Source organism: Nansenia antarctica (genome assembly GCF_963989245.1).
Source record: "Nansenia antarctica genome assembly, chromosome: 6".
NCBI lineage: Eukaryota > Metazoa > Chordata > Actinopteri > Argentiniformes > Microstomatidae > Nansenia > Nansenia antarctica.
In genome coordinates this window covers 29674297-29696133 of record NC_137676.1, presented here as the reverse complement: position 1 = coordinate 29696133, position 21837 = coordinate 29674297, and the positions used below count along the sequence as shown (strand labels likewise).

The window sequence follows — 21837 nt, the reverse complement described above, 5'->3', positions numbered from 1 at the left end:
AAAACACTAGACTGATGTGTCACAGTCGCCAGCTGGTCGTGACGCGTGCGCGTGCCAGCTGGTCGTGACGCGATAGGCCGGCAGCTTTTGGCAGCGGCAGCTTTTGGCATGACAGTTCCAGTCCCATCATTCCACACACCTGTTTCTGATCAACAATCAACCTGGTCTTTGCCTATAAATGTTCAGTGTCCTCAGTGTTCTCTTGCTCTCCTGTTTTGAGCTGTGGCAGGGCTCTGGTGGGTTGAGCCTTGTTTGGTTTTGTTTGTGTTATTTGTTTTGTTCATTTAGATGATTTAGATGATTTATGTAAGTTTCCATTTATTATATTACCTTGTTTATGTATTTTGTTTGTTAATCATTTATGTTTATTTGTGCACACAGGGACAGATGACTAGTTGAGATACCCTGGGTTTACATCTGCACATACGTAGGACATACCTGCTGTCTAGCACCCCAGTTTAGAGTGAGCACCACCCACTGTACTTTTGAGGTGCCTAGCACCTGTAAAGGGGGGGGGGTGGGGGTTATTATTTTGATTACTTTTATTTGGTGCCACTGTTAGTCCTCTCTGTTCCCTGTGTTGCTGTATCAATAAATATCAAGTTAATTGCAACCCTTAGTTTCCTGTTTTTTGTGTGACTGCACCCTCACTTGTCCTTCTTGTTGCTCTATGTTGCGCCCTTCTACCCCGAGTCACCAGGGGGCGTAACATGGATGTACTCAAGAAAGATGCAGGACCAGAAAGTACCGAGCTAGTCAGATGTATGGTAGATCGGGATGACTGGAAGCGCCGATGGAGCGCTCGTCCGAGGACGTACCAACATTCAAATACGCATATCTTCAACTTTTTCAACAGATTTCAATGTATGACACATCATTTGAAGGCTTACAATCTGCCATTTCATGCACCAGCTGTATATTCGTTTTGATCTGGATACTTCAGGTATCTCGAAAAAATCCAGGAATTTAAATTAAAATTGGGGAAAAGTCTTAGTGTTTAAAAAAGTGACCAGAGTGTTAGGGTAAGTTTGTTTACAAGCCATGTATCACTTACCCAGTAACCTATGGCAGACGAGACAGTGAATCCAATTCACAAATTATAAGTATTTAGTGATCTTTAAAAAATAAGCTTTTTGCTCATTTGCGCGCCTTGAGAATTGCCGACATGCTGCCCTTTTCACCAGACCGTGTCACAAATGGGAAAGAGAGAAGTCTGTGTCCTGGGCCTTCACTCATATACCTGTTAGATGTGCTGTATGCAGCTAATTGCTAGATCTATGGAGCTGAACACGTGTACGTGCGGAGACTCGGGGGAAATCGGCTTTAAGGGAAATCTTTTTTATTGTACATTTATATATGTATATACATATTTATATGTATACACACATAGCATTATTGTCAGGCTTGACTGACACTGGTTAAGGTCACACCATGTTATAGGCCTGGGAGTGTGTTTTGATCTCACTGCCAGGTCGAAGTGACACAATAAAAATTAAAATAAATCTCACGTGACAGATCGGATATGTAACATGTACGTGTAAGCAGTAAAAAAGCACATTGAATCTGATATTCTCAGATCCGATTCAGGCCTCAATCATATGTGGAAATAAATCTGATACGAATCGGATATGTCATTTTGACTGTGATCTAACCGGACGCGTCCTAACGATTCCCACCCGAGTTGGGGTAGACCACGCCCCGAGTTGGGGTAGACCACGCCAACTTCTGGAATATGTAGGGGTGTTCTCTGTATCTTGTTCTTCCGCCCCGCAGGTCGTTCCGCAACCCCATTGGATTTTAGCTTGTGACGTAACACGGGGTGCACGATTAGATATAGGTTACCCATCTCTGTATGCAACTCGGCCGCGGGCCAACGGTCAATGTTCGCCGCGGGCACGGCCGCAAGCGGCCGGGCGCGGCTCTCATTGCCCTGTGGGCCCTGGAACGCGCGCCTATTCTTGTGTGTCAGTGATTGTGTTTGTGTTTGAGAAAAACACCCCTACATATTCCAGAAGTTGGCGTGGTCTACCCCAACTCGGGTGGGAATCGCTAGGACGCGTCCGGCAACGAAACCCTCATGTATGCATGCAGGTTCTTTCAAGTGTTACGCAAGTATAAGCACAGGTATCAGATATGGGTCTTTTTTTTTTTTTTAAGTAGATGTAAGCAGGCGTTAGCAGGCGGAACTAGGCATTACGACCTGCAGTGTAAATGCAGCCTTATAATAGCCTACACTACAGGTTGAAAATCCAGCTAATACAGAGAGGACATGTAACGGAGTAGAAAGTTCAAGTTCAATTATAGCTAAAATAGAGCTAAACTGCGCCCTCTAGGGGTTTAATGACGTGGTATATCCGGGGTATATCCGTGACCCGGATGCTGTGTAAATACAGCTGTACAGTGCATAGCGTGGGACGCAACGTGATCCTGCTCAGTTCATCTGAAAACACTGACTGGGTAGGTCACGTTTTCTACAGGGTCTGAGATCGAATATCGTTTGAGAGATTATCAATGTACCTATGTTTTATTTGAATGTTTGATAAGTAAGATAGCTGTTTTGAGTTTCCCATTCATAGTATTTTAGTTTGGAACATATCACAAGTTTGTTAATGTGAGTTTTCTGTTGTTAACAATGATGGCGCTAACGTGAATGTCTGTGTGTAACATCATTTTAGAATCTAGCCTGATGACCCTGCAACCGTGTCCATAAATTGATGCACTGTATGTTTTCTACAGGTAATATTATTATTGTTGTACTATTGTATGTCTGTTGTTCTGCCAAAGTTAGTAGACCGTATTGTATGAGGTTGGGTTTTCCACCTCGCTAGTTTGCACCAGCTAACCTAGCAGTCAGGTTGCAGCCATGTGTTGCACGTGGTGTGCATGCGTGTATTCCAGTTGCGCTGTTTTTCTATGCATTGTATTGTTATTGTTAATATATATAATTGATTGTTTGACTTGACTGTTCAAATACCACTATACGATCACACAAGTGAGGATTTATGTAGTCTACACATTTTGTATTTTTGTTTCATATTATTGTTATAATTTGTGTAGTATGAGTGACTACTGTATGGTCAGTTCATCTGAAAACACTGACTGGAATCTAGCCTGATGACCCTGCAACCGTGTCCACAAATTGATGCACTGTATGTTTTCTACAGAATAAATGAACGTGAGCCATCCAGCTGAGAGTGATTCATGAAAAGATACACCCCGTCACATTGGTGCCGTGACCTATGGACCTGAAGTCAACTCTTCACCTTGACCCGGGACCACTCTGCTGGACCACTCTGCTGGACCGCTCCTGCGTGCTGTCTGGTGGGCGGCGTATGGTTTCACTCAGTTCATTCGGTGATGTTATGCACAAGTGATTTGTTGAATTAATGAATGTGATCACACATGTGATCTGTGATTTATTTTAGTTTTATTGCTGTTTTGGTGACATTTTTCTTTACTGGTCTTTTATCTGATTAGTCTGTATAATACTGTTTTATTGAATTGTAATTCAACATGAGCTACAGACCAGGATGTTTCAGTACGCCACTAAGCAGTAGCATTGGGAGGGGTAGAGCGATGCTCCTCAGTGGAGGTAGGGGGATTCCAGTGTTGAGTTATAATAGTCCTGTTCAGGGGGGTGATGTTCATGTTGTGGGTAGTCAGGATGCTGCTGGGGCCCTTTCAGTTAGTGGGGACACAGTTCCTTCTCAGAGCCACGACATTGATCATGCACCGAGCACACAGGTCAGTGATACCCCATCCCCAATCTCTGCTTTCCAGTTACCTGATGTAGTGAGCCAGATGAGTGACATAATTAGAGATGTTGGTCTACAGCTGGCAGATAGCATACTTGCACGCCTTGACTCAACGCTACCCCCTCTTAGCACTGCACATGCACAGACCGAGCCCACTGATACATCCACCCAGAGTCTAGACCTGTCCCAAGCCCAGTTGGTACCTCACAGGAGGGTGAAGGAGCCTCCAACGTTCAGAGGGGATGATAAGGACGCAGTGAATGTGCGTGAGTGGGAAGACATAATGAGGAGTTATGTGAAGAAGGCGAACATCAGAGCAGATCAGCAGGCGGAAGGAATATTCACCCATCTCAGGGGCAGGGCTAAGGATGTAGTGAAGTATGGGACGAGGAGCAGTGGCATTAATGTCGCTGAAAACCCAGAGGCCATCTATGGTCTTCTACGTAAGCATTTTGCTGCTGTTCCCTGTTCACCTATCTCCCTAGCCGACTTCTACACCACGCTGCCGAAGAGTGGTGAGGATGCGTATGACTACTGGCTACGCCTCAATCAAGCTGCAGATGTTGCCACTGATCGCCTCAAAGAACAAGGTAAAACACTTGAGTGCCCTCTCCTGGAGGTGACACGTATGTTCATCAGGAACTGTCCATCCAAAGAGCTTGCCATGACTTTCAGATCAAAGACGATCGATAAGTGGACTGCTGTAGAGGTCCAAGATGTACTTGACGAGTTCCAGCGATGATAGACAGTGGTTCTATGGCATGCACGCTTAGCGAGGCTGCGGAGGCGCGTCTCTTGCAGCGTAACCCTGATCTGAGAGGATGTGGTGGTCACCGAGTTGTACCTAAGGCAATATACAATGTCTATGTGGTGGTGTATGACTGCAAGATGGTCATCCCAATGCTTGTGGTGCCTGGACAGACCGATGACATGATACTAGGCAGTAATGCCATCAAGAAAATCCTAGAGTTGATGAGGAAGACTGACAGCTATTGGCGGCTGATATCTGAACATGGTGGTGGCAGTGATGGGGACTGTCATCACTTCTTCTCTCTCCTTTCCAATACAGAGAGATGGAGGGGTGAGACAGTGCCTGAGAAGGTTGGCACACTGAAGCTACAACAGTGTGTGATGCTACAGCCAAATAGTGAGCATCTTGTATGGGGCAGACTCCCTGTGTCGGCACCTATATCAGAGGGCAGTACGGTGGTAGTGGAACCAACTCAGTCCAGATGCAGACCGAATAAAGTTCTGGTTGGCAGAGTTGTTACGCCGATGTGGGGCGACCGATGGCTGCCTATGAAGGTTGTGAATCCCACCGGTGAGCCGGTAGTGCTGAAGCGAAACACCAAATTGGCGGACGTGTTTCCCTGCATTGCCGCTGAAGATCTGTCCCCGCCCGACCACATTCAGTCTTCCCCACAATCCGTGACTGGTGAGTCTGTAGCAAGGCCCAAAGAAGACATCAGAAAGGCACTGGAGGAACTTGGTCTACGCGACCTAGACTTGGACGCGTGTGAAGTCTCTGACCTGTGGAGAGAGAAGCTTTGTCAGCTTGTTGTGAAATACGAGTCAATCTTTTCACGCCACAAGTTGGACTGTGGTGAGGCGTCTGACTTCGTGCACAAGATACATCTGGTGGACGAGAGGCCATTTCGCCTGCCCTACCGCAGAGTGCCACCGAACCACTACGAGAAGCTGAGGTCTGCCATCAACGACATGGAGGAGAAGGGCATAATTCGTAAGTCCAACAGCGAATATGCCTCGCCCTTGGTTCTTGTGTGGAAGAAGGATGGAGGGTTGCGCATCTGTACGGACTTCAGATGGCTTAATGCGAGGACAACGAAAGACGCACATCCGCTGCCTCATCAGGCTGACGCGCTGGCTGCACTAGGTAGTAATGCCTACTTCTCCACAATGGACCTTACCTCTGGTTTCTACAACGTGCCTTTACATGAGGACCACAAGAAATACACTGCGTTCTCCTCTCCCTTTGGCCTGCATGAATATAACCGGATGCCTCAAGGGTTGTCCAACAGCCCGGCTACATTCATGCGGATGATGCTCTCGATCTTTGGGGATCAGAATTTCACCAGTCTATTGTGCTACCTAGACGATGTTATGGTCTTCGCTCCTACAGAACAGCTGGCACTCGAGCGTCTAGAGATGGTTTTCTCTCGTTTCAAGTACAACAATCTCAAATTGGCTCCAAAGAAGTGCTATCTTCTGCGGAAATCAGTACGGTTTCTCGGCCATATCATCAATGAGTCAGGAGTGCAGACGGACCCTGGAAAGGTTGAAGCCATTAGCCAAGTACAGGTATCCGATCTAGGCACGTAGAGGGAGAAAACCAGTGAAGAAATGTCACAATCTTGTAAAGCTCAAACCAGCTAACTGGACGCCCGAGTGTAGGGATGCTTTCGAGACATTGAAGCGCGATCTCCTGCATTCTGTAACCCTGGCCCATCCTGATTTCCCAAAGCCATTTATCCTAGCAGTGGATGCTTCATTCGATGGGATTGGCGCCGTCATCTCTCAGCTCCAGCCTGGTGATAAAGTTGCAAGACCAGTTGCCTTCGCTAGTAGGACGCTGTCACATGCTCAGTTGAACTATCCAGCTCACCGACTTGAGTTCCTGGCATTGAAGTGGGCTGTATGCGAGAAGTTTTCCCACTGGCTGAAGGGAGTGCATTTCACAGCGTGGTCGGATAACAACCCCTTGACCTACATCCTAACGAAGCCCAAGTTAGATGCATGCGAACAGAGGTGGGTGGCCAAACTTGCTGCATATGATTTCGATCTGAATTATATCCCAGGGCCTAAGAACATAGTCGCTGATGCGCTGAGCCGTGAGCCATTTGTTAAGTCCTGTGTGAGCCATCGCCTGGTGAGGGAGCCTTACCTGTCCTTGCTGGATCAGGTGAATGGAGTAGTGGCTGGTACGGTGCAGGACGCTTTCCGGCTGACTACCAACTGTCAAGGTGTTCAGCACACTAATGTCGACACAGATGAGGTCCTGAGTCCTGAGTCTTCTGGAGGTGCCATTAGTGCTGAGGAGGTGTCTGCTGTCATGGACGTCCATCGCACTGGGGGTGTTTCTCAGCTGCCCTACATTAATCCGGAGTATTTGCAATTGCCCGAGGAAGACCCTTCCATCGCCATCCCACAGAGTCAATTACACAATCTCCAGCAACAAGATGCTGTAGTGAGCAGGGTTCTCTTTTATATGCAGCGACATAGGAAACCAAATGCACACGAGAGAGCAGCTGAGTCTAGCTGTGTGCTCAGGCTGTTGAAACACTGGAAGAAGCTGAGAGTGCGTAGTGGACTCCTCTACCGTGTGAAGAGAGACCGCATCAGGGACAAGAGGATCTTTCAGTTCGTCACTCCAGAAGCTCTGAAGCGACAAGTCCTGCATGGAGTCCACGATGCTGCTGGCCACCAGGGTCGCTCAAGATCATCCTCTCTGGCCAGTGAACGATTCTTCTGGACAGGCATGCAGAGGGATGTTGAGAATCACGTGAAGCACTGTCAGAGATGTATTTTGGGGAAGACTCCTGAACCACACGCCCGAGCACCCCTTGAGAGCATCCGCACTTCAGCTCCTATGGACTTAGTGTGCATCGATTTTTGGACCGCAGAGCAGAGCGACAAGAAGACCATTGATGTTCTTGTTGTTACGGACCATTTTTCTAAAGTAGCTCTTGCCTTCCCCTGTCGGAACCAGACTGCGAAACAAGTTGCCCGCTGTCTATGGGACAAGTTTTTTTGCATATATGGGTTCCCCAAAAGAATCCATTCGGATCAGGGAGCTAACTTTGAGAGTCGGCTTCTAAAAGATCTACTAGAGATGGCAGGTGTGCATAAGTCCCATACGACTCCATACCACCCCATGGGCAACGGCGTCACAGAGAGGTTCAACAGGACCCTCGGGGGCATGATAAGGGCTCTCCCTCCACTGAGCAAGTCCAGGTGGCCACAGATGCTCCAGACACTGACCTTCTGCTACAACTCCACTGTGCATGAGACCACGGGCTTCGCGCCATTCTACCTGATGTTCGGACGGGTCCCACGGCTGCCCGTGGATGTCATGTTTCATCATGTGCTGGAGGATGATGCCGTTGTCAGTCGTCATGAGTTTGTGCAACATCTGAGGAGAGATCTTTCTGAAGCAGCACAGATCGCTCAAAGGAATGCCATCAGGGAACAAGATCGCCACGCCAAACTGTACAACCGGAAGGTCAGAGGACTGCCGTTGGGTGTTGGTGACAAAGTGCTGCTTGCCAATCGAGGTGAGAGAGGGAAGAGGAAGATCGCAGACCGGTGGGAATCAACTCCTTTCGATGTGGTGTCTGTGAGATCGGACATCAACGTGTACAGGATCAGAGATGTTGTCACGAATAGAGAGAAGGTTGTACACAGGAACATGCTGCTTCCGGTTGACTTCTTGACAGTTCCGGAACAAGATGGGAACCCGGCATCCCTAGAGGAGTCGCAGTCTATAGCTTCCTGTGCCAGTGTTCAGGGCTCTGTCACCTCTGATGTTGAAGAGGCCTCTCGGTTGCGCACCAGGGACTGGGTATTGGAGTCACCTGAGCATGCGGGGGCAGAGAGCATCCATGAGGAAGAAGTCAACGGAGGGACTATGCCCGTGCCGAATGCCTCGAAGGAAGACCGACCAGATGAGTTGCTGGATAGTGTTCCTGATGACTCTGTACCTGACTGCCACACTGATTATCCCCCTGACACAGTATGTGACACAGTACACTCACCTGAAGCTAGATGTGATGCCCATGGTGACCTCCCAATTCTAGTTGAGGTTGAGCCGGAGTTGGTAGTTTGCACACGTTCACAGAGTGCTCAAGTTCCATCAGTTGTCACGAGATGTGGGAGGAGTGTTAGGAACCCAAATAGGCTTATTTGTGAGATGTCAGGGCAGATGCTTAAAGGGAGTACTGAGCCTTTCATAGGTTCTGCATTTAGTTTCATTGCGGCGTCTATGTAGGGGCGTAGTGCATCCAGTTTTTTTTCTTTATTTATTTTGCTTCCGGTCTGAGTCGTGACCTAGAGTCATGAGATCCTCTTGTAAGGGCAAAGTTATGTACAACTGTGGGATGTAGATGGCATCTCTTTCTCCTCTGTGATAAGTAGGGCTGTCCCAAACGACTATTTTTCTAACGATTAATCTATCGATTATTTGTTCGATTAGTCGGTTATTCTAACGACTAATTTAACGATTAGTCTAACGATTATTTTTTTGCTGTTCGGTTAATGTATCACTTAATTTCCCCCAAATAAATGTCAAAAACTTCTCTTATCAACATTTCAGTCTTTTATTCAATATTCTTGCACTGCAGGGCAATATTCCACACAACAAAAAAGATCCTCTCTTTCTTGCAGTCCAACATAAAATATAATATTATAAAAGTTAACTTCAAGTAAAAGGAAAAGTGCAAGTAATGCAGTAAATTCTGTAAAAAAGTGAAATTCTAACCGGAATACCGTATACCTCTCAGTAACAATCTTTAACAATAACAATCTCAATAACAAACATAACATTCTCCCCCTCCCCCCTTAGCTCTCTCCCCCCCTCTCTCCCTTCTCCCCCCTCCACCTTAGGCATTACTGTGGAGGAATGTGAGCATGTCACACTCACACACAGAGACAAAGATACACAAACATGCGTGACACATGCGTGACACAGACACACAGACACACAGACACACACACACACACACACACACACACACACACACACTGACAAACTGTTCCGTTGTGAGACAAGCATCACTTACGGCCCGCGACCAGTCAGAACAGGACTGTGGTAAACACAACAGCTTAGCTAGTACTGTTTTAGGAGATAAATATGGAGATAATAGGGCTATGCCCCGGGGTAGAAACACAAGACTATAGCTGGATAAGGTCTACAGGTCATCACGGTCATTTTAAGCCGTCAGCCAGCCCGCTACGACCACGGGAAGTAATGTTAAAAGTGAAGTTACTTCTGTTAAACTGGCTATAAGCTAACATCGCTAATCGCTAACTCTCTCCGTGTTTGCACTGGTCGCAGCCATTTTGTTTATTTACGACTAACCGACGCATATTACGCAAACCGACGTATTGACGTAGTCGATGACGTCGATGACGTCGAATAATCGTAACAGTCCTAGTGATAAGTACGGGCTTTGGTACCAATCTGTCCTTACACACTTCTTATGGAAGAATTTATAATGTTGAGTTTTGGTACATCAGTGCTCGAGATCCACGTTGTTTTTTTTTGTTTTGTCAATTGTTTGTTTTTTCGCTCCTGTTTTTTTTACTGTCCTCCGGTTTTCATGCTGTTGCCCCATTTTAGTATAATTTAAGGGGGGTGTATGTAACGGAGTAGAAAGTTCAAGTTCAATTATAGCTAAAATAGAGCTAAACTGCGCCCTCTAGGGGTTTAATGACGTGGTATATCCGGGGTATATCCGTGACCCGGATGCTGTGTAAATAAAGCTGTACAGTGCATAGCGTGGGACGCAACGTGATCCTGCTCAGTTAATCTGAAAACACTGACTGGGTAGGTCACGTTTTCTACAGGGTCTGAGATCGAATATCGTTTGAGAGATTATCAATGTACCTATGTTTTATTTGAATGTTTGATAAGTAAGATAGCTGTTTTGAGTTTCCCATTCATAGTATTTTAGTTTGGAACATATCACAAGTTTGTTAATGTGAGTTTTCTGTTGTTAACAATGATGGCGCTAACGTGAATGTCCGTGTGTAACATCATTTTAGAATCTAGCCTGATGACCCTGCAACCGTGTCCACAAATTGATGCACTGTATGTTTTCTACAGGTAATATTATTATTGTTGTGCTATTGTATGTCTGTTTTTCTGCCAAAGTTAGTAGACCGTATTGTATGAGGTTGGGTTTTCCACCTCGCTAGTTTGCACCAGCTAACCTAGCAGTCAGGTTGCAGCCATGTGTTGCACGTGGTGTGCATGCGTGTATTCCAGTTGCGCTGTTTTTCTATTGTATTGTTATTGTTAATATATATAATTGATTGTTTGACTTGACTGTTCAAATACCACTATACGATCACACAAGTGAGGATTTATGTAGTCTACACATTTTGTATTTTTGTTTCATATTATTGTTATAATTTGTGTAGTATGAGTGACTACTGTATGGTCAGTTCATCTGAAAACACTGACTGGAATCTAGCCTGATGACCCTGCAACCGTGTCCACAAATTGATGCACTGTATGTTTTCTACAGAATAAATGAACGTGAGCCATCCAGCTGAGAGTGATTCATGAAAAGATACACCCCGTCACAGACAGACATGCACTTCTGATCATACCTGTCAACCCTCCCGTTTTTCCCGGGATTCTCCCGTATTTTACATTTCTTTCCCGCTGTGCTCCCGTTTAAATATTTTCCCGTAAATCTCCTGTATTTTTAACCTATAATAAAATATAATTTAACACTTAATTGTTAGACGTTAGACGCATGCCACAATCGCTATATCCATGTCAGAGTTGACTTGTCTCCTCTCGTTTCTTGGGCTGCGTTCGTATTTTTGCTCTGAGAGTGCCGGAACGCACACTAGGTGCAACGGCATAAAGGGACCAAGTAATTTGATTGGATAAGAGGCATTCCATGAGTGGTGATCAGATTTCCAGAGCGTTTTTTACGAACACAGCCTCGATTATCGCTGTTTTGAAATGATCGCTGGTAGCTTTGCGCCGCTCTTTTCCCATTGACATCATGGTGTCAAGTAATGTATAAATAAATGTGCTGAATTTAGATGCCCTTTTGTGTTTTCATGCAGGGATGTTCAAAGTATTTTACTTTCAACCAGGTATCTTATTCTGACCACATGTAGTCACTTACTTAATGTAGGAACTACTTAATTCTTGTTGCACTGAAGCAGGTGGTTGATTGACAGTGTATAACTTTGTCTAAATGTAAGGGGTATCCTATGGTTGTCTAGTGGTGATGTTAGGATTGACTGTGTGTACAGTCTAAATGTAAGGGGTCTCCTATGATTGTCTAGTGGTGATATTAGGATTGACTGTGTGTACAGTCTAAATGTAAGGGGTATGGTTTGTGGATGGTGGGGGGGGGAGAGGATGACCCGGGGATGCGCAGGGGGGATATCCCTTATTTTTTGGAAAATATCCCTTATTTTCAAATCCCAATGTTGACAGGTATGCTTCTGATACCAAAAATAAAAGGAGTGGCTCTTTTCCCCCTCTATCCCCTCCTATACAGGCAGAAAAACATCTCAACAATGGAAGTTCTTTTTTCCTACTAGCATTCCCATAGGCATCAGCCTATGTTATTGCCGGTAGCAGTGTAGGCAACAGAAACTAACTGACAAGTATGGTGAGTAAACATAACATCTAGGTCTAAAAAGGCAAAATCTTTTAGTTTTTCCTCATCAGCGTAAGGAATGCTAGTGTTGATAATAATTTCCCATTGATTGTAAAGCTTGGGATTTTTCCCAAGAATTGACAACAACCCAAAAAGGCTTGGTGAATCCATTCACAGTGTACTTCCCACCAGATGAAGATGTAACACGGTACACAGGTGGTTTATAAGGAGTTAATGCCTAGATTTAAAGAGAATGTACTGTACCTATGGTACTTTTGTCCCTTTCTCCTTTGATATTCTGTTTCATCCACGGTCCAGACTGCCCCCTTGCCTCCCTCCACTCTCACAAAACACTTGTGGAGGCTGAGGTTATGGCGGACAGCATTCTGTGGGCAATTGGAATAAAACATGCATTAGGATTCTAGAAGTCATTTGTGACTAGACTCAGTTGTAACATGGGCTGCGTTCGTAAATTTGCTCTGTAAATCTGATCAGTACTCATGGAATGCCTCTTGTCCAATCAAATGACTTGGTGTTGAACCCAGTGTGCACTCCGGGTGCTCTCAGAGCTCATTTACGAACACAGCCATGGGCAGGGCTAGGAGTTTTTCCTAACCATGTATACTAACCAGGTTAAACTCTAAGCTCATAGGCTATAACTGGGGCCTGTAGTTTTTACTGGTTAACTTATGTGGTCCGAAAAAAATCTCTTGGTTCCTAACATGATCCACAGAGAAGCCAAACCTTCCACGTTGCCGTGTTGTGCCGGAAGTAGAAGAACATAGTGGTGAACCAGTTATAAATCTCATTCAGAGTACGCTGCTTGTCAGGAGCCTCCAGTATAGCCTGTAGACACAATGGAAATATGGCAATGGGCCATTAGCACATTAGCATGACTCCAATATTGTATGTAGTATGTTATCACAAGCAATATTTTATCATTAGGCTTTTTCACACTGCATTCAGGCTAACACCTTAGGCCTGGGGCAAAGCAACTGTTCACAGGTGCACTTTCTCAAGTGGGCGAACACCAACTTTAGCCCAGGGCCAGCTGATCCTGCTCTGGAGCAGGGTTAGCACTGACTTTTTCAGGGTTAACCCCAGTTTGGAAATCTCCCAAATACTGCATGTGTGAATCAATGGTAAGCTAGCCTTGGGCCAGTCTTAAACCTGGGATAAGGATAGCCCTATGCTAAGAAACTGCAGTGTGAAAAGCCCTATTGTCTCTATGAGTTATTCTTATCAATCTGTGACAATGTTCAATGTCGTTAAGACAGGAAATTAAACAGAACTTTCTACACATACAACCTCACATACACTAGTATCATGTCAGAGATTATCCAGCATGCTACCTATTTGTAACCCGGTATAAGTGGATCACATCGCACATGCGTTCTTGCACTGTGACTCTTCTCTGAAATCCAAAAGCTCACCCATCTGATCAGGCAGGCGTAGGTGTAGGGAGGCCTGATGTTGTTGACTCTGTAACACTCCATACTCGGCACCAGATCTGCGGGCCAGTCAAAGCAAAACAAGCCTGTTCTTGAGTTGAGGATCAGATTTGAAAGATATGAAACCAACATCACCAGACGTAAACAAGCAAACCCTTTAAGGAATGCAGAGCAGTGTTTTGTTCAAGTGTTTTAATGGAGAAACATGTCACAGGCTACTAAGCGAAATCAATGGGAACCAATGGGAATTAGCCTTCATGGCTGGCCGGTGTTGTGCTATGTTGAATGTTCTCCTGTGTTGTAGAGGAGTGCGGCGGTGGAGGAAAGAGCAGCATGGAGGAGGAAGGGGGGGGGCAGGTGGGCGAAGGTGTTACCTGGCAGGTGGGCGGGGCCAGTGGGCCAGTACTCGTGCTGCGCCATCTCCTCTGACTCTTTAGTGACAGCGCACGATGCACCATCTGCTGCTAGGGCTTGGGGCATGAGGAGTGCCAGGCTGTGGGGCCAGTCTGAACCTGCTCTCTGAGACGGAGATGACGGCCTTGTTGTGGCCACATTAACACTGTCGCGTCATTTGGAGGGCATTACTCGACAAAGGAACTCGATTCAAATGAAACATTTCGTCGCAAAGTGCATAGCAGTTAAAGGGTAGAGGAGGTTGGACAGAACCTACCAAGTCGGGAGATTTGAGTTCAGACAGGTGCAGATGGAGCTGCATCGCGAAGAGCTTCTGTTTTTCCAGAGTCAGCTAAAAGAGGATTCATTCAAGTTCATTGGTTCATCATTAAGTGGCCAACTTGTCAGTAATATGTCGGTTGGAGCTATAGAACCTCCCTGTTTGTTTTGTTTTTTAATACTACAGTACATGGACTGACCTGGTTCTCTATATACTGCACCATATCCTGTTGTACCCTCCACTGTGCTGTGCTTTTGTCTCCATGACCATGGTCAGCATGGAGGTGCCTGGAGATATGAGACAGGATATCAACGGTATTTACTCTGTGATGCATTACATTTGTCCAATGACCAATTAGATGACTTTCAATTCACCGGGGACTACAGCTGGGAATTAGCCATGTAGGCTAAAGCTGTTCCATTTACTGCTTTACTGCTGTTAATTAATGGGGACTGTCCCCGAAACTAAACAAATATTCACATGTGTATTTAACCTTAAGTGAATACACTGATTGTATCATAATCAAAGAATACCATGATGCTGTTTGGAGACAAGCAGGTTTGTATGCTCCATATGAGACTAGTAAATAATGCTTTCAATTTTTTTACTGTGACATTTTTATTTGACATTCAAAACATGTGTACTGGTACAGACAATGTGGCTAATGTGATGAGTCTCTAATGGGTAGCTGAAAATAGATGTTTTTAAATAACCTGTGCAGTTTCTCACACTGTCTCCATTTCTGGGATTATGGGGAAAGTGAAATAATGAAAACTAGTTAATTGTATTACGGTACGATCAACTTGGACGGATAACTTGGAAATTGTCACTTACTTCAAAAAATTGGGAAATTCCTCAAATACTGAGTCACAGCCTGGCCAACGGCAATGTCCGTTCAGAAATAGAGCACTGGAGCCACCAGGGGTGGGAAGAGCTAGGCTGCAGAGGGAGGGCAGGAGGTCAACCTCAGAGGGAGAATCAGTGACAATCAATACCTAGGCTTTTAGCTCAGTTTGTTAGAGACTGAAGAGAACTGATGTCAGTTTCCTGAAAGCTTAGTGGCTTTAGTAGTATTTAATGTATCCCCACAATCTTACCGCCACAGCCACAAGAGTAAAATTGTCAAATCAATGTTTGCAGGTCAATCTCCTGTTTGTGAAGGAACAAAATGTGACATGGTCTTTTTTTTTTTTTTACAGATTATGAAAGTGCAGAATGTAAGTTTTCAAATGATGTGTCATTGAAAAGAGTTGCTGCTTTTTTGAATGATAGAACTCGCTCTAAATCAAAATACACGTAAAACAGCTGTTAGTATCTAGCAAGCTAGCAAGGAACATCGTTAAGAACATCTAACTGCATGTTTAGCACATCACAACTGATAGAACATCAACACACTAAAAACACATAACTACACATAATTAGATGATCACACAGTTCTTGCTTTTGCAAACGTACGTTTGTTTACAAGCCATGTATCACTTACCCAGTAGCCTACGGCAGACGAGACAAAAAAAATAAAAATGTGATCCTAAAACTGTAGTTTATTATCGAGTGTGCTCTTCAACACTTGTTGTTCGTAATATGTTCGTAATATGCAAAAAAACGGACAACACATAATAAAAATTTAAAAGTGTTTTGCTCATTTGCGCGACTTGAGGATTGCAGACATGTGGACCTTTTCACCAGACTGTGCCACACATGTGTTAAATGAAGAACTTCAGCTATGAGAGGAGTGGGTAAAGTGATTAGTAGTGAGACAGCAGCAAGGGACTTCTGCTGTTGTCCGTATGTGTGTTTCATGTCTATTTCCATGCAGGGAATAATCAAGTAATATCTCCTTTAAATTGACGTGAGATCTGAGAACTCCGTCAGTCAGTCAGTCAGTCATACATATGCGTACATAAACAAAAACTAATTCTGGAACCTACTGTCATCTGGCAATGAGAGGAGATGGAACAACATTACCCCAAAACATTGGATCATTTGATTTCATCATGGATAAAAAAAAAGGGTATGTTACAGTGTAAAATACACCATCATGCAGGCAGCCCTCACCCTCGTTTTTATTTTTTATGTAATGGACTCACTCACCCATCATGATGCCTGGCAGTGATGTTGTTGCTGTGTGTGGGACTGCTCCTCCTAGAGGGAGAGGAGTGGTGAGAGTGTCTGGGAGAAGGGCCAGAGTGCGGGGGAGAGGAGGAGTGCCGATGACTCCCCGGGTCCACCTCCACCTTGCACAGATGGACGGGCTGAGCCGACGCTGCCTCCGCTAGAGTGGATGATGACGACATGAAGAAATATATGGGATATGGGACTCACTATATGGGAGCACATTAACCAGCCACTTATGTATTGAATTTATTGATAGATGGTGAAGTGTTTTAGTTTCTTTCTTTTTTCAGAGAGATGTGTACAACATGGCTACTCGAATTATGATTTGTATTATAAACAGAATACATCTACAGTATATATATCCCAGTCAATTCGGCATGCTTTACTAATACTTAAACATACTAATTGAAGTATGTTTAAAGTCATTGAGGAGGCATACCCTGGGGTGGTGGCTGTAGGGGGGCAGGGTGGGCGCGGGCCCCCTGGCGTAGGACAGAGGGTCGATGCTGTCTCAGCTGCAGGAGCTGCCTCACCTCCTCCTCACTCCCATGACACTGAGGGGCAAGGTTCACAACACAACACTGGCTCACACACTCAAACTCTGCATACACCACTACATTAAAGGGTATTCTAGATGAATCTCATTGTGGTTTTTTTATTATTTTATTTGACCACATTTCATATCAGGAAATCTTATATTTAATATATATATATATATATATATGGTATTTAAGGTGTATATATATACGTATATATGTTACGGTACATGTGGGAAAACTAGGGTTAGGGTTAGGTGCTAGGGTTACTTGGTACATGCTGGCATGTCTAACCCTAACCCTAACCTTAACCCTAACCCTACCCCTAACCTTAACCCTAGCACCTAACCCTAACCCTAGTTTTCCCACATGTACCGTAACATATATATATATATACCAGTGGGTTCGGAAAGTATTCAGACCCCCTTACATTTTCCCCTCTTTGTCATATTGCAGCCATTTGCTAAAATCAATTAATTTCATTTTTTTTCCTCGTTCATGCACACACAGCACCCAATATTGTCAGAAAAACTCAGACTTGTAGAAATGTTTGCAGATTTATTACAAAATAAACACTGAAATATCACATGGCCATAAGTATTCAGACCCTTTGCTGTGACACTTGTATATTTAACTCAGGTGCTGTCCAATTCTTCTGACCATCCTTGAGATGGGCCTACACCTTCATTGGAGTCCAGCTGTGCTTAATTATATTGATTGGACTTGATTAGGAAAAGCACACACCTGTGTGTATAAGACCTTACAGCTCACAGTGTAAAGTCAGAGCAAATGAGAATCATGATGTCGAAGGAACTGACTGAAGAGCTGAGAGACAGAATTGTGGCAAGGCACAGATCTGGCCAAGGCTACAACAAAAAATTATGTTACACTTAAGGTTCCTAAGAGCACAGTGGCCTCCATAATCCTTAAATGGAAGAAGTTTGGGACGACCAGGACTCTTCCTCGAACTGTCCGTCCGGCCAAACTGAGCATCCGGGGGAGAAGAGCCATGGTGAGAGAAGTAAAGAAGAACCCAAAGATCACTCTGGCTGAGCTCCAGAGATGCAGCGGGGAGATGGGACAAAGTTCTGGAAAGACAACCATCACTGCAGCCCTCCACCAGTCGGGGCTTTATGGCAGAGTGGCCCGACGGAAGCCTCTCCTCAGTGCAAAACACATGAAAGCCCGCATCGAGTTTGCCAAAAAACACCTGAAGGACTCCCAGACTTTGAGAAATAAAATGCTCTGGTCTGATGAGACCAAAATCGAACTTTTTGGTCTTAATTCTAAGCGGTATGTGTGGCGAACACCTGGCACTGCTCATCACCTGCCTAATACCATCCCTACAGTGAAGCATGGTGGTGGCAGCATCAGGCTGTGGGGGTGTTTTTCAGCTGCAGGGACAGGACGACTGGTTGCAATTGAAGGAAAGATGAATGCAGCCAAGTACATTGATATCCTGGACAAAAAACATTTCCAGAGTGTTCACGACCTCAGAATGGGCCGAAGGTTCACCTTCCAACAAGACAATGATCCCAAGCACACAGCTAAAATAACGAAGGAGTGGTTTCAGAACAACTCTGTGAATGTTCTTGAATGGCCGAGCCAGAGTCCTGACTTAAATCCAATTGAGCATCTCTGGAGAGACCTGAAGATGGCTGTCCACCAACGTTCACCATCCAACCTGACAGAACTGGAGAGGATCTGCAAGGAGGAATGGCAAAAGATCCCCAAATCCAGGTGTGAAAAACTTGTTGGATCATTCCCAAGAAGACTCATGGCTGTATTGGCTCAAAAAGGTGCTTCTACTAAATACTGAGCAAAGGGTCTGAATACTTATGGCCATGTGATATTTCAGTGTTTATTTTGTAATAAATCTGCAAAAATGTCTACAAGTCTGTGTTTTTCTGACAATATTGGGTGCTGTGTGTGTATGAACGAGGAAATACATTAAATTAATTGATTTTAGAAAATGGCTGCAATATGTCAAAGTGTGAAAAACGTAAGGGGGTCTGAATACTTTCCGAACCCACTGTATATGATTATTATACTGGATTATACATGCCTTCATGTCCAGATTCAATGTGCCAATGGGAACTTCTTGGTTTGAGTAAGGATAGATTTTTTATTTTTATTTTTAAAGGAAACCAAGTTGAATAAAGTAATAAAGTGGTTTACAGAAGGATGCACCACCCCCTGTTCAGCATTTAATCCTCAGATGACTCCTGCATATTCTGCTGTGTCCACTGTACTTGGGTTGGCCTAATAGTTGTCATCGTCAATGAAACACCACTGCGCTCAAACACTGGCTGGGGCTCTCATTTTTTATTTTGATGACTGATTCACTTCCTATTGCCAACGGTAAGTCCACATTATTCCTATTTCACCAGCAGAGGGTGCTCAGAGCAATGCTTTGGACTGTATTCTTGTCAGAAAGAAGTTGACTGGGGAGAAGGTATAACACGTCCATCTCAGAAGAGGAGCCTGCTGGTAATACCATATCTCATTAGATTCCATGCATTACAATGAGCCTGTCCTCCGATTTCTACCTCCCCCAGCCTCCCCTGCATGACTGGTCAGGATAGACCTCTGAAAGATGGTATATGACATGCATTATCATACCTGCTGTAGAAGTATGCTTTGGAGATGAGATGAGGTCATTCGTGGTCCAGAGACAATTGTTAGTGGAAAGGTCATCTGTGAATTATGAAATATTATTTATCTCCTTATTGGATTTTTTTTAAATTCTTTTTTTTAAATAAAGAATGAAAATAAAGAGATTAAGAAGTGTTTGCATTGCACCAGTGCAAAATGTAAACTAAAAGAAAACTATAGCTGTAAGCATGAAAATATATGTATTATCTATACATTGTTTTGTTTTGTTTTACAAACAACCATATATTTGGGGTTATGATAAGTTAAAACAGTTGTATTGAGCTCATTAGGGATATGTGGACTGGGTCTGGTGAAAAAGTCCTCAAGTAGGGCACGGTTAAAAAATCATAATAATATGAAACCAATGAAAGTGCATATTGTAAGCTTTCAAATGATGTGTCTTACATTGAAATTTGAAAATAGTTGAAGAAGATATGCTTATTTTAATAAATATCAGTGGTATCACTCAAACCAAATACCGGAGAAACCTGCTTTGAATCAAAACACACGCAAAACAGCTTCCAGTAGCTAGCAAGGAACATCGCTTTGAACATTTAACTGCATGTTTAGCACATCATAACATGCCGATAGAACATCAACATGCTAAAAACACATAACTACAAATAATTAGATGATCACATAGTCCTTGCTTTTGCATAAGTCCTGAAACGTAAGTTTGTTTACAAGCCATTTATCACTTTCCCAATATCCTACGGCAGACGAGACAGTGAATCCAATTTACAAATGATAAGTATTTAGTGATCCTAAAACTGTTGTTTGTTAGTGGATTCTTCAACACTTAAACTTTTGTAATATGTGATAGTAGAGGTGAAAGCGGGAAGAAGTCGGCAATCAATCAAAATGTTCAGACTTTTATTCTGAAAAATGTAAATAAATCTCATTGTTGAAAATCAATGACACACTCGCTAGTCAAGCCAAATTATTGCAATATATAGATACTAGGTCGTAGTGGGAATTACTCACCGACTCCATTGCATTGCGATATTATTTCTTGGCTAGCGAGTGTGTCATGGAGTTTTGTTGAAATGTATGTACATTTGATTCTCAAACAATTTTATTCAGAAAAATGTACATACATTTCAACAAAACTCCATGACACACTCGCTAGCCAAGAAAAAATATCGGAATGCAATGGAGTCGGTGAGTAATTCCCACTACGACCTAGTATCTATATATTGCAATAATTTGGCTTGACTAGCGAGTGTGTCATTGATTGAGCCTACTTTCTCTTCACATTATAGATCTCTTCAAAATCATCGTCACAAATTATGTTCCGTTTACTTTTAGAAAGCCAATGTGCCAAGGAAAATATCCGAGCCAGCACAGTACGATTCAGGCCAGCACACAAGTGTGAAAATAATGTATAGATGCATGTGCACCTGAGTTCCAGAGGCCCAGGGGGAGGGCTGAAGTGAGACTGGATCAGTAGGATGAGGTTGGTCGGGCCCCGCTCGACGTTCACCTGGCCCTGGCACGCTCTGCTGGCGCCCACTACCTGGCCGCCCACTCTTCAATTTCTCACTCTCGGTCTGTAGCATCTCTACAGAGGGGGGTGTACAGCGCTCTGATGTACACAACATAAACAATTGCAAATCCCAGCTCTATGAAACAATGTTCCACTCTGACAGGCTTCAAATCAAAACTGAAATCATGGCTGATAGATAACCAATCATGTGACCACTGACCACATAGACCCAAAACCTTTTTCTTTCTTTTATTTTTTTATGATGTAATGTTTTCTTGAGTGTTAAGTGTGATGTTTTTGTTGTGTGTATGTCCTGTAATTCTGTTTTAAATTGTGTATAACATCTGAGGCCGTATTTCCCATGTGGATTTACCTGCCCAGGGACTGCTGATGTAATTTAGCTACCCAGCTAATTCAGGGAGAGTCAATGACTGTCCATTGTCCCTTTTAAATAAACAAATAAATACAAATCTGCAGGATTCATTTGTTATGGAATAGAATCAAATACAATAGAATAGCACTTTATTGTATCCCAAAGATGGAATTGATTTCAGGTTTGACTTTCCAGAATTAGACTGAAAAGGTCAGATTTTGATATAATGTCCAATTAGCTCCTTTGTTAGTATAATCAGCCAAATCAACTGTCATAGATTCATGACAACACATATTGTTGGTCATTCATGCATCATGATGAACATATTACATAGAGCATCACTCATTCTGATACCAAGGCTCAGATCTACGAAAGCGTCAGAGCAAAGTTTGCACCTGTTATTCTCACAAGGGCATTCAACATAAAA

The 21837-nt window shown here is 43.9% G+C and overlaps 1 protein-coding gene across 1 annotated transcript in view; it reads right to left on the bottom strand.

The window, feature by feature from the left end:
- foxp3b (forkhead box P3b) overlaps window positions 1-21110 on the bottom strand; it is a gene marked incomplete at both ends in the record, with an annotated part of 28887 nt that extends 7777 nt beyond the window's left edge. The window contains 11 exons of the mRNA XM_080534338.1: window positions 12386-12507; window positions 12866-12967; window positions 13555-13631; window positions 13947-14091; window positions 14243-14317; window positions 14445-14532; window positions 15080-15184; window positions 16337-16517; window positions 16800-16914; window positions 18581-18600; window positions 21035-21110. Of these exons, the coding sequence (XP_080390464.1) occupies window positions 12386-12507; window positions 12866-12967; window positions 13555-13631; window positions 13947-14091; window positions 14243-14317; window positions 14445-14532; window positions 15080-15184; window positions 16337-16517; window positions 16800-16914; window positions 18581-18600; window positions 21035-21110 (1106 nt within the window). The remainder of the gene's footprint in view (window positions 1-12385; window positions 12508-12865; window positions 12968-13554; window positions 13632-13946; window positions 14092-14242; window positions 14318-14444; window positions 14533-15079; window positions 15185-16336; window positions 16518-16799; window positions 16915-18580; window positions 18601-21034) is intronic.
- Between the last annotated feature and the right edge of the window lie 727 nt (window positions 21111-21837).